At 45.0% G+C, this 13,202-nt stretch overlaps 1 protein-coding gene across 5 annotated transcripts in view; it reads left to right on the plus strand.

Moving 5' to 3' along the window:
• The window catches only part of cntln (centlein, centrosomal protein), a 178,794-nt gene that overhangs the window by 82,115 nt on the left and 83,477 nt on the right, over nucleotides 1–13,202 (plus strand). For all 5 annotated transcript variants that reach the window (XM_077232326.1, XM_077232325.1, XM_077232328.1 and 2 more), the window contains one exon: nucleotides 9,951–10,072. In XM_077232326.1, coding sequence (XP_077088441.1) covers nucleotides 9,951–10,072 — 122 coding nt within the window. The remainder of the gene's footprint in view (nucleotides 1–9,950; nucleotides 10,073–13,202) is intronic.

Consider the following 13,202-nt stretch of genomic DNA (forward strand, 5'->3'; position numbering starts at 1 on the left):
AGGCCTTACTTTGCCCAAACAAAGGCAAACTGTCAGTGCAAGGACACTTAAAAATATAAATATTCTCACAGGGTATGAGGTATGAGCATTCTCAAGGCAACAGTTCAAATGTGTTTTTATTTCAGTGATGAGCAGTCTTGGTGTTTTTTTAATGTTTTATTTTTTTTATTTGGACTGTACAGAAAACTGACCCAATGAGATTTTTTTTTTCTGGTTATTTTCCACCGCATTAGTGGCACTGACTGTGTTACCAATATAGTCCAAAGATAACAAAGGTAGTTCAAAATAACTGTTCAGTTTATTAAACAAAGCAAATCGGATCGCAATAGACGTGAAGGACTATAATGCGTTAAGAGCTCGCTCAAGTATTTGGCAGTAATTAGGGAGCTAAAACATTTAGTGCTTTGTACTTACAAATCAGCAATATTTTAATATTTATATAATGTTTAATAGGGAGCCAAAGAACTGCATTACAGTATAATTGAAAATTATTATGGATGCACGATATATCGACCATATATCGATATCGGCCGATAAATGGTATTTTTTGATGTTATCGTTATCGATCCGATAAGAAAATTTGGCCGATATATCAAAGCCGATAGATAATAGATTATTTACTTCAGTTGAGAGATGCCGCTGTTCGCCATGATGGTTCTGAATGATTGGATTCACTTCGAAAAGGAAGATACAGTTCAGTGCAACATGTGCAGCACAAATCTGTCACATAGGCTTCATAACATTATAATAAAAACGCCTGTAAAAGAATGCTGTGAATTCTTGTTCGCCAGTGTTTCAGCGCGACGAGCGCGTTGTTGTGGAAAGAGCGCATCTATGGAGTTAAGCCTTCATGACAAGCATAGTCAAGTTCTCTTGAGCATTCGCAGCATTCTGTGCCATTGTAAGTTGTAATATGTTTATTTTGTGTATATATATCTGTAGTATTATATATATTATATATATTATCCTATATTATTAATCTAATATAGGATGCGTTTGGTTGATTTAATGAACGATGCAGTAGCGCTTCATTGTACAGGTGATCATCTTTATAGCCTATTTAGCGTGCGCGCAGCTCAAACAGCAATGCACATTCCTAACTATAATTGGGACTGTCATATACATGCCATTATAATGAGAACACTATTGTAATAAAACGTTGTGAATTCTCTGGGTTTAGTTGCCGTGTTTCAGCGCGTTGTTGTGGGAATAGCGCGTCCAGAACAGGGATTACTACAACATTGTGACCAGCACAAGTTCGATTGTGCATTCACGTCATTTTGTGCAGATAAGTCGTAATATAAAGTTGATGTAAAATAAATATCTGATTAATCTCACATATGATGCGTTTCGTGGATTTAAACAGCCTGCTAGAAAAGTTCTTCAGTTTCCCGGTGCTCGTTCTCTTCAGCTTAAGCGCGCGCAGATTGAACAACAATGCAAAACATTAAAAGCTATGATTGGGACTGTCATATAATTATAATTGTATTCACTATTGTAATAAATTTGTAAATTCTTGGGTTTGCATTCTTCAGCAACCGTTGAGTTGATTAACCTTCTAGCAAAGCGATTTGGTTTAATGTTCGTTCTCTTCAGCTTCAGCGCGTGCAGCTCACACAGCAATGTAATTTGAAACAGTAACTAAGCTATTAAAGATTTTTACTATCACTGTAATATTAAAAATGTTTAATTTTTTTCAAAAATATTGTGTTATAATTAATAACTACCATTATTTTGTTCTCGTATTATTTTCATCAACGATATGGTTTGATAAAAATAATTTCCTTATTGTCCGTGCAGAGGCGATTCCCTTTTATTGATCCATTTCGTTTCTTTATATGCAGCCCAATGTTATCCAATGACTTGTTTGCATTATTTAGGTATTTTATTTTTTGTTAGGCAATAGATTTTTTGATAACACTTTACAATAAGGTCTCATTTGTTAATGCATTAACTAACAGAGAGCAATAGCCTTTGTTATAGTAGTTAATAAAATATGTGTGTTCATGTTAGTTCACAGTGCATTGACTAATGTTAACAGATACAACTTTCTTAAAAATGTCTTATAAAATTGTTGGTTCATGCTAACTAATGCTAACAAAATTAAATTATTTTATTTAATTATAAAGTGTTACCATTTTTTTAATAAAGAAAGTTGCCCATAGGAGTGTAACATTTATTTTAAAGGTTAGGAATCTTACACTGGTTCAAACTAGGCTGTACTGTATTGTATATGTTTGATTTATGTTAAAAGTGTTTGAGACAAGGCTTTTAATGGTGAGCCTTTTGTTTATGTATACAGGTTATCAAAGTATATACATTTTTTTAATTTAGATTTATCGGCCAATATATCGGTTATCGGCTTTCAAATGTAAAGAATTATCGGTTATCGGTATCGGCCAAAATGTTCATATCGGTGCATCCCTAAAAATTATTAATTTTAACATTTATGTGGCTTTAAAAAAAAAAAAACTTTTAATTTAAGTGAACTTAAATCAATCTTCACATAAACTCATTATAATAAATGTCACATTTACCTATGCTCTTCGATATATCAGGACACACTTTTTTCAGTCAGTCAGTCAGTCAGTCCAGTCAGACCGAATCAGATTTTTACATGCGCTGTAAAATTGCACAAAAAATAATTGTTTTTGTTGTTTGATTTTTTACCCTTGTAAACAGTGCTTTAAAGGGAAACTTGGCAACTATTTCAACTTATTAAAACCGTTTAGAAATCATTTTGATGGTTTAATAACCTGTTCTGGTGACAATGGTGACTTTCCCAGCTCCCCCCAACATTCCTAGGAAGAAAACGTCTCGGTTACGTATGTAACCCTCGTTCCCTGAGTAGGGAACAGAGACGTTACGTCGGATGTCGACGAATGGGGTTTCGCTTAGAAAGCCTATCAACTTCGAGTATTACAAAACGAGCCAATGGCAAAGAAATGCCATGGGTCTGCGGAATTTGCATAGTGTAACTCCGCCCCACCTCGTGGGTATAAAAGAAGGAAGCCAGCAACATGCAGATATGTTTCTTCGCTGAGGAGCCAAGACTGAGCTCAGGCGATCCCCGCGGTACAGCGGAAAGTGACAGGCAGACGTAACGTCTCCGTTCCCTACTCAGGGAACGAGGGTTACATAAGTAACCGAGACGTTCCCTTTCGTTGTCACTCCGAGTTACGTCGGATGACGACGAATGTGGTTACCAGTCTAATCACGCCACCTTCTCGGCTGTCTTCCAGTGCCCTGCGTAAATCGGAGATCCTTGTCGTGAGATTGGCACGGACGAAAGACTCCTATCTAGCACAGGAATACCAAGGTACACTGGGGAGCATATCCCATAGTTTAGAGGAAATATGCAAAATATTGCCAGCCCAACGGGGGGGACTTAGAGAATACACATATGACCCGAAGGATGCATATGGAGAACACTGGGGTGTCTCTGCAGGTGGAATATTTCAACCCCAGGGGTGGCAAGGTGGCTTGCCAAGGGAAAGACACATGCTTAGAGAGGCTTACAGTGGAAATACACATGTGGGGGTCGCTCAGAGGAGGGACCATGCACACGGGAGGCACCTAGCCGACGCGCAGGCAATAGACACTGGCGCCGACGTCAGGAGTGCTGGAGGAACTCAGGGCTTTCGGAGAAGCTCACCTGAGGAGAATATCGCACGTATCCAGTCCGTGGAGTGGAATGGCGAGCAAGCGAAGACACCTGAGCGGATCCAGTACTAGCTGGTTGAAGCGAGTACATGAGAGGGCACTGGCTCCACTCGGAGATTGAAGAATCTTGCGAATGTGTTAGGTGTCGCCCAGCCTGCAGCTCTGCAGATGTCTGTTAGCGAGGCGCCATGCGCTAGAGCCCAAGAGGACGCCACACTCCGGGTGGAGTGGGCAGTCACACCAAGGGGGCACGGTCGACCTTGCTGCTGGTATGCCAAGGCAATGGCGTCCACTATCCAGTGAGACAACCTTTGCTTGGAGAGAACCTTTCCCTTCAGCTTCTCACCATAACAGACAAAGAGCTGGTCGGAGGTCCTGAAACACTGCGTCCTGTCTACATAGGCGCGGAGAGTGCGTACTGGACAGAGCAGTGTCAAAGCTGGGTCTGCCTCCTCCAGGGGCAGCGCTTGCAGGTTCACCACCTGGTCCCGGAAGGGAGTGGTAGGAACCTTGGGCACATATCCGAGCCGGGGTCTCAGGATCACTTGAGAGTAAGCCGGCCCGAATTCCAGGCAAGCTTCGTAAAACGGAGAATGCGTGCAGGTCCCCTACCCTCTTGATGGAGGCCAATGCAACCAGGAGCGCTGTCTTCATAGACAGGAACTTAAGCTCCACTGATTGCAAAGGCTCAAAGGGAGCACTCTGCAGGGCAGTTAGAACCACTGAGAGGTCCCAAGAGGGAACGAGAGGAGGGCGAGGAGGATTCAGTCTCCTCGCTCCTCTCAGGAACCTGACGATCAGGTCGTGCTTCCCAACAGACTTACCTTCGACCGGGTCATGGTGTGCGGCAATAGCGGAAACATAGACTTTCAGGGTAGAGGGAGACAGCCTTCGCTCCAACCCATCTTGAAGGAAGGAAAGCACGACACTAATCGAAAATCTCCGGGGGTCATCTCGGTGAGAAGAGCAGCAGTTGACGAACAGGTTCCACTTCAACGCATAGACGTGTCTAGTGGACGACGCTCTAGCGGAAGTGATGGTAGCCGCCACCGCTGGTGGTAGGGTACTCGAACCTGCCTCATCCTGTCCAGGAGCCACACGTGGAGGTTCCAAAGATCGGGACGAGGGTGCCATAGGGTGCCCCGTCCCTGAGAAAGGAGGTCCTTCCTCAGGGGAAGCGGCCAAGGAGGTGCTGTCGCGAGGAGTACTAGTTCGGAGAACCAAGTCCGGGCGGGCCAGTACGGCGCGACCAGAATGACCTGCTCCTCGTCCTCCCTGACCTTGCGCAGTGTCTGCGCAAGAAGGCTCACTGGGGGAAACGCATATTTGCGGCCCCGCGGCCAGCTGTGCGCCAGTGTATCCGTACCTAGCGTGCCCTCGGTCAGGGAATAATACAGGTTGCAATGGGTCGAGTCGTGAGAGGCAAACAGATCTATCTGTGCGTCCCCGAACTGGTCCCAAATCAGCTGAACCGACTGGGGATGGAGTCGCCAATCTCCCGGGAGGGGCTGAAGCCGTGAGAGCTTGTCGGCTGCACAGTTCAGGGGTCCGGGATATAAATGGCATGAAGCGACCTCAAATGCTTCTGACTCCATATGAGGAGGTGGCGGGCGAGTTGCGACATACGGCGGGAGCGTAGACCACCTTGATGGTTGATGTACGCTACAGTGGCGGTATTGTCTGAGCGGACTAGTACGTGTTGGTTCTTGAGCACGGCCCGGAAGCGGCGCAAAGCAAGACGTACGGCCAGCAACTCGAGGCAATTGACATGCCAGAGGCGTCGGGGTCCTGTCCAGGAGCCCGCGGCAGCACGTCCATTGCACATGGCACCCCAGCCCGTGGAGGAGGTATCTGTCGTTACAACAACATGCCGCGAAGCTCGTTCCAGGGGCACTCCGGCCCGTAGAAAACTGAGGTTCGACCACGGGGTGAAGGTCTGACGGCAGGTTGGAGTAACTGTTACTCGGAGGGTGCCGTGTTGCCATGCCCACCTCGGGACTCGGTCGTGAAGCCAAAGCTGAAGCGGTCTCATATGAAGCAATCCGAGCGGCGTTGCCGCGGCTGCAGAAGCCATATGCCCCAGGAGCCTCTGAAAAAGTTTCAGTGGAACCGCACTCTTGCCCTCGAACTGTCTCAGGCAAGTCAGCAGTGATTGCGCGCGCTCGCTCGTAAGCTGCGCGGACATGGCGACCGAGTCGATATCCATACCGAGAAAAGAGATCCTCTGCACGGGGCAAAGTTTGCTCTTTTCCCAGTTGACCCAAAGGCCCAGAAGAGCTAGGTGCTGGAGCACTAGGTCCCTGTGTTCGCTCAACTGGTCTCGAGAGTGAGCTAGGATCAGCCAGTCGTCGATATAGTTCAGGATGCGAACCCCGTGTTCCCGAAGGGGGACAAGGGCTGCCTCGACGACCTTCGTGAAGACGCGAGGAGACAGGGCTAGCCCGAAAGGGAGAACCGCGTAGTGGTATGCCTGCCCCTCGAAAGCAAACCGTAGGAACGGTCTGTGTCGAGGGAGAATGGAGACATGGAAGTAGGCGTCCTTCAGGTCGATTGCTGCAAACCAATCTTGGGGCCGCACACATTCGAAAATGTGTTTGGCAGTGAGCATCTTGAACGGCAGCCTGTGAAGGGAACGGTTCAGCACGCGCAGGTCAGGGATTGGCCGTAACCCACCGGTTTTCTTTGGAACAATGAAGTACGGGCTGTAGAAGCCGGTCCTCATCTCGGCCGGAAGGACAGTCTCGATCGCACCCTTCGCCAGCAGGGTAGCCATCTCTGCTCTCATGATAGGGGCGTTGCCACCGACCAAGTGGAGCGTACTCGCGAACTGAATCACGTAGCCGAGCCTGATCGTCCGCGCGACCCAGCGGGACAGAAGGGGAAGCTCTAGCCAGGGTCCCAAGAACTTTACCAGCGGGGTCATACGAACCACAGACTCTCCACCGGTGGTGCAGCAGGGCGGAATGACTGGCCCAGACGTGGACGGCATAGCGGCCCGGTGTGGGGGCACAGTCATTAACCGCGCCCTGACAGAGGAGACCAGGGAAGGATGAACGTTCCACGGAGGTCTGCTCTGCCAGGGGGCTGGCGACAGAGGCGGATGAGAGCGGCACGGTCCCGGGACCACATTAGGTTGCCACATTAGGGACCACATTAACCACATTAGGGTGCTGCCCACCCGTGGGTGAGCAGCGGGAAGTGGAGAACAAAAGATTCTCCCCCCGCCCGGGGGAAGGAGTGGTCCTGCTACCATCTCCTGTGAAGTAACTTTCAACATCCCTGAGCAGCCCGTCTCAGGAGCGCCACTTGGCCCGGCGTTTAGCGGGGGGCGGGGCTGGAGAGGGCTGGGGCGCCTTCTTTGGGGCTTCCTCCGCGACCGGGCCCGGGTGGAGGCTGCTGCTTGGGCCGGGCGGGAGGGGCGGGAGCCGCAGGAGGGCGCCCTCGGTGGCGAACAGACTGAGGGTTCTGCCCGGTCGGCTGGGTGGAGGCAGCAGCGGGCCGTCGGGGCAGAATATGCTTAATGGCCTCAGTCTGTTTCTGGGCGGTGGAGAACTGTTGGGCGAAATCCTCCACTCCACCGCCGAATAGGCCGGCCTGTGACATTGGGGTGTCGAGCAGGCGGGAATGCTCAGCATCCCGCATGTCAGCCAGGTTCAGCCATAGATGTCTCTCCTGGACCACAGCTGTGGACATCACCAGACCCAGGGAGCGTGCGGTCACCTTCGTCGCCCGGAGGGCGAGGTCGGTGGCGGCGCGCAGCTCATCAAAGAGCCCTGGGTCCGTCCTACCCTCGTGCATGTCCCTTAGCATCTGGGTCTGATAGACCTGCAGAGTGGCCATGGCATGCAAAGAGGCAGCCGCCTGTCCCGCCGCTCTGAAGGACTTCGCCACTAGGGTAGACGAGAACCTACAGGCTTTGGATGGGTGCTTAGGCACGCCACGAGAAGAAGCACTCTCAGCACACAGCTGCATCGCAACAGAGCGCTCAACCGGGGGTAGTCCAGTGTATCCAGGGGCAGCTGCCCCATCGAGGGGAGGAAAGGCGGATGAAACCAGCGGGAAGACACGGGAGTCTTCCAGGACTTCGAGATTTCATCATGCACGTCCGGGAAGAAAGGTATTGGGGCAGGCTGAGGACGGGAAGCCGCAGCTGCACCCAAAAACCAATCGTCCAGCCGCGAGCGCTCAGGACAGGACAAATCAATGCTCGCGGCCGCCCGGGAAAGCATGGCCGTCATCTCTGGATCAGACTGAGCCACAGCCGTATTTACACCCGAAGGTGGCAGCTGTGACGAGTCGTCACTTCCAGATGAATCAGACCTGCCTTGTGATTCTGCGATTGACATCACGTCTTCCTCTGGAGCGCCAAAGGAAACCCGCGGGACCTCAAACGACGATCCCGCCGGAATCCCCTGAACGCTCGGGGGTTGCAACACTGGTGAAGGTGCTGTGGGGCACAGACAAATAGTCGCGCTTTGTTCCACACAGTCACCCTCAGATCACCCTGCCCACCAGCCGAAGTAGAGCCTCTCGAGGAGGCGCTAGATCGGGGTGTGGATGAGGGGACTCTCACTCTTGCGAGATCATTGAGTCTCGATCTAAGTGTTGCGATGGTCATGTTCCCACAGAGAGAACATGACTCATCAACGAGCGCTGCTCTAGCGTGATTAATGCCCGAACACACCAGACAGCGCTCGTGCCCATCAGAGTCAGACACAAGCCGACCGCAACCAGAAGTGCACGGGCGAGGCATCTTTAAAAAGACGTGCCGCGTGCAAGCTCTTTTTGTGAGAGAAACTCAGTGCTGAAGCGACCGCGGAGAACACACTCGCTGGCAAACCACGCTCAGATAGGCAGGAAGTGTGCACTCGCCGGGAGATCGCCATCACACCAACACTGGAGAGTTGCTCGTCTCGTAAGAAGCTGACAATCAGAGATAGCTTAGGGAGTGAAGAATTACACTTGGCTCCGAAGCGAAAACATTATCTGCATGTTGCTGGCTTCCTCCTTTTATACCCACGAGGTGGGGCGGAGTTACGCTATGCAAATTCCGCAGACCCATGGCATTTCTTTGCCATTGGCTCGTTTTGTAATACTTGAAGTTGATAGGCTTTCTAAGCGAAACCCCATTCGTCGACATCCGATGTAACTCGGAGTGACAACGAAAGGGAACCAACCTTGCAACATGGGGACTAATGTCCTGGTAAGTTGGAAATAGGAAGTCTCGTGAGAAGTGAAAACAAGCGAGAAACACAAACTGCTTTACGGCAATTCGACATAAACACACACGCCGCCCTCAATGTGTATTCAATGTATTACCCACCTCGTTAGACATAGCTCCACACGATAAAGATGAGCAGCGGTAGAAATGGGGAGGAGGGTGCCGCAAGTTTGTTTACGACAGTGTTGTGAAATAACGCCTTTGTGAAAATCAGCGTTAAAAGTGAAAATCAGCAAAGAAATTGCTAGAGTTGCCAAGTTCCCCTAATTACTGCTTACTAATAGTTAGTAAGGTAGTTGATAAGTTTAGGTATTAAAGGATTTTGAATATGGTTATGCAGAAAAAGGCATTAAAATGTGCTTTATAAACAGCCAATATCCTAGTAATATGCATGCTAATAAGCAACTAGTTAATGGTGAAAATTGGACCCTAAACTAAAGTGTTACCAAAAACTTTAATGCAATTTGGAATTATTGGAATTACTATTAGGAAACTCACCGTTTTAATATTTGAGACAAGTTTCTTGTTTACCAGTTTTCATAATTTATATGATAAACAGCCTACAACATATCAGGAAACTAGATGAGGTAAAATAAATACCGTAATGCGTATGAGTTGACATTCCCTTAATTTGTGCTTGGTGGAAGTGCAATAATTCTGATGAAATGTTAAATCGTTGTGATTTATAATTTTTTGCAAAATAATCATGATTATCAATTTAACCATTATGCAGCGCTACGGAATTGTTTTCATTGACTAAAACTCAACTAAAATGCTTAGACAATTAGGCTGCATTTACGAGGTAGAAACATTTAGATTACATATTGTAAAGAGAGGCATACTAGGTTTTTAAACAAGAGATTATTTATGGACATACAGTATTAATTAAAAAGTCTTTAAAAAGTCTATGATCCACTATACTGGAAACAATTCCGATTTTTAAACTGTATAACGTGAACGTCATCGTTATTATGTGCATGTTTGAGCTTAATTTGAATTCATCTAAGTCATACAATATAGATTTGAATTGTGTTTGTATGTATACCTGCTCATCTATAATCTACAGACTAAGGAGAATGAGGATCTGCGAAGAGCCTATGCCAAACATCATGACCGTTTACTCTTCATTCAAACCAACTACAGAACAGTGACGGAGCAGCTGAAGAAAGCTGAAGATTCCCATGACTTGTAAGTACTTAATATTTAAAACTTGATATTTGCACATAATAGTATGTTGTTTATGTTGATTCTCTTGCTTATTACAGTTTTTACTGTCTCTAGGACCTTAATACATAGGTCACTTTTTCAAAACTCTTTGAAACTCAAAACTCTTTTTTCTATGTGGGCTAAACTGTTGGATCATATTCCGTTGTTTTGGCATAAAGTAAATTCAATGTTTTTTCAACCACCAAAATTCTATATGTACCTACAGGCTAATTTGCATGGTTAAATACTTTTTTCAAAACAGTCTCAGGAACTTAAGTTCAAAACCTAAGGTGAACAAGACAGCAATTTGCTACATTTATACAATAATAACATATTGAAATATATTCCAGATCTAAGAAATTACAGGTGAAACTCTGTGAAAAATTAGAATATCATTTTGATGATCATGGCTTACAGCATATGAAAACCCCAAATTCAAAATCTCAAATAATTAGAATATTACATGAAATCAATAAAAAAAAAGGATTTTAAATTCAGAAATGTCGGCCCTCTGAAAATTATAATCATGCATATATATATATATATATATATATATATATATATATAGTTATTAATATTAATGATAGTTATATATACTAAATATATTAGTTTCACCTTTTAATCTGAATTACTGAATTTTTTGCATGATATTCTAATTTTTCGAGTTTCACCTGTAAATACTATCAAAACAATTAGATGTAGCTGAACACCTACACAGATGTTAATATTTATTTAAAGACCATCTATATAAAAGGGGCAAATTAGGAATTATTTGTGTGTCATCTTTTTAAACAAAATTAGGCCAAAACAAAGGGAGTTTGAAACAATAAACCAAAGCAAATTTTTTGGAAAAGTTCTCTCCAGCTGGTATAACACCTTCCATTGGTCCGTGGTGATTCGTAATAGTTAGGTGTGTTCTGGGGCTCTGGCTTATTTGACGTGATCCCCCCCCCCCTTAATTTCTTTTGTTCAATCCGTCAAGGTCAGACTCAAGTAAAAACATGAAATTGTAGAAATTAGCAGAAATTGAAGTTGTGATTGTAATTGACAATGACACAGTTTTTTCATGTTTAATACTGTAAAGCTGCTTGCAGAGCACATGTAAACATCCATGTCACTATGATGAGATGCTTTTTTAACTGCAGTTTTTGCACCGCTGTTGTTTATTTTTTTATTGAGAGCAAAGCGTGCTGCACGTATTTACATATATATCTAAATGCCGTTTGCAACAGCGTTGGTGCCAGCGAGATATTTGCTAACAGTATACCTCCACTGAACTTTGCCGTGAGTATATGAGGGCCTTTAGGTCATTGTTTTATGAGTGACAAAGTGTGTTTGTTGGGTGACAACTTTTGCTAGTGGTTTAAAAGAGATGACATGACATGACAAGGCTTTGGCTCAAAGTAAGAGGGGTGCAGAAGTACTTCATCCTGAAAAGGCCAAGGTGATTGTATATATCGGCAAAATAGAGAGGAAGAAAAAAGCGGCTGTAAAGATTGAAAGAAAAGGTTTTGATTCCCTCCTTTGAGTCTTTGGTTTTAACCTAAACCCCTAGAAGCAGCAAAATGTCATGACAATTTCCCCAACCCCCTTAACATTTTACCCCTTTTTTTCACAAGCTTTTTAAACATATATAATAGAAGCGTATGTTGAGTATCCACATGGGATGCAAGTGTTGACCTTGTCAGCTGTGCTCTCTTTGGGTTAATTAAAGAAAACAGCAGTGCAACGTGATCCCGTGTGAAAGGAGTGTGAATTTACCCACCTCTCAACTGTGTGTAGATTGTAACAGAGGCACAAAAGAGAAAGAATCTCTGATAATCTCCTTCCTCTTAGTTTTGAAAAGGAAAAAAAAAACACTTACTTCTCCAAAGAGCTCTTGTTTTATTAAGCTTTCCATTCTTTTTACGGGAACATTCATATTTCGTACAGAGCTGGTTGTGCCATTCACTCCTCAGGGAGTTGAGTAAGCAGGGTACCTGCTGAACAAACTTGTTTTGAACAGTTATGCAAATTAGCCAAGTGCCTTAAAAGCAGTAGAAAAACATTTAGCTAGCCGCTAGCCTAAGCCACATCTTATGGCCGAAGAACCATTTCTGATGTTCAGGTGTGCATCAATCCAAATATATTGTAGGAGTTAGCGTTATTACACATGTAAGCGAGAGCTTGCCCCAGCAGGAGTCTCTGCACTCGGCTTTAGACTAACATCTCATTAGAATGCAGCAGCCCTGTGTAACCAAGACGTCACTCATGATTAGCGCTACCACTATTAGCAAAACATAAAAACCTACCCTCTCTTTCTCCAGAAGGGATTTTCAAGATTGTAAATCAGACCGGGTGCGTTGGGATACGTAAATAAAATTAAAACTTAATAAAACATCCACACGCTGATCAAAGTTGCACTCATAAACAGATTCGCTGAATCAAAGAAATTAGCTGCTGCCTTTTCGGAAAAGTTCTTGCAGTTTACTCGGTCGCTGTATAATGAAGCTAGATAGAGGTGAAGGAGGCTTGAGGGGAATGAAGATGTCTTTCTCTAAGGTCTATTTCATGAGTATGTCCTTCAGGAGGCCATTCACAGCTTTTAATACTGAATTTCACAATGGATTAAGACGGAAGATCTCCGGGCTGCTGCTTGTTAAGCTGTTAGCTGAGGAGTGGCTTCTCAGGGTGAATATTTTCACATGATGTAGGGCTGCTCCCATAGAACCCAAAGGCACTCTGCCATACAGTAGGTTCAAGGACATGATGAGAGAGAAGTGTCTGTGGAATAGGGTTTAAATAGTATTTGTGTTGTAGAGCTGTTCTGCTTGTGCAATATTGACTTAAAGGTAATGTGCAAACAAAGAGACCGTTTGTTGTTCCTTTTTTATTACAGTATCAATGGAAGGAATGGAACTTGATAGTTTTCATTTTGAATAAACGATTTGTCTGGACCCAAAAGATACATTCACAATGCAGCTGAAAATGACCAAAATTTGATGAAAAAACAATTCCCCTCGTGAAAATTAATTGATGTATTTATTTATTTATTTGTTTGTTTGTTTGTCACTGTGAACAGCAAAAATCATTCTGAATATATATATTTTTTAGACCAGGTTTTAGTTGGTCA

This window comes from Siphateles boraxobius, unplaced genomic scaffold, assembly GCF_051911475.1.
Source record: "Siphateles boraxobius isolate OS27281-9 unplaced genomic scaffold, OSU_SipBor_1 17, whole genome shotgun sequence".
In the NCBI taxonomy this organism is placed as follows: domain Eukaryota; kingdom Metazoa; phylum Chordata; class Actinopteri; order Cypriniformes; family Leuciscidae; genus Siphateles; species Siphateles boraxobius.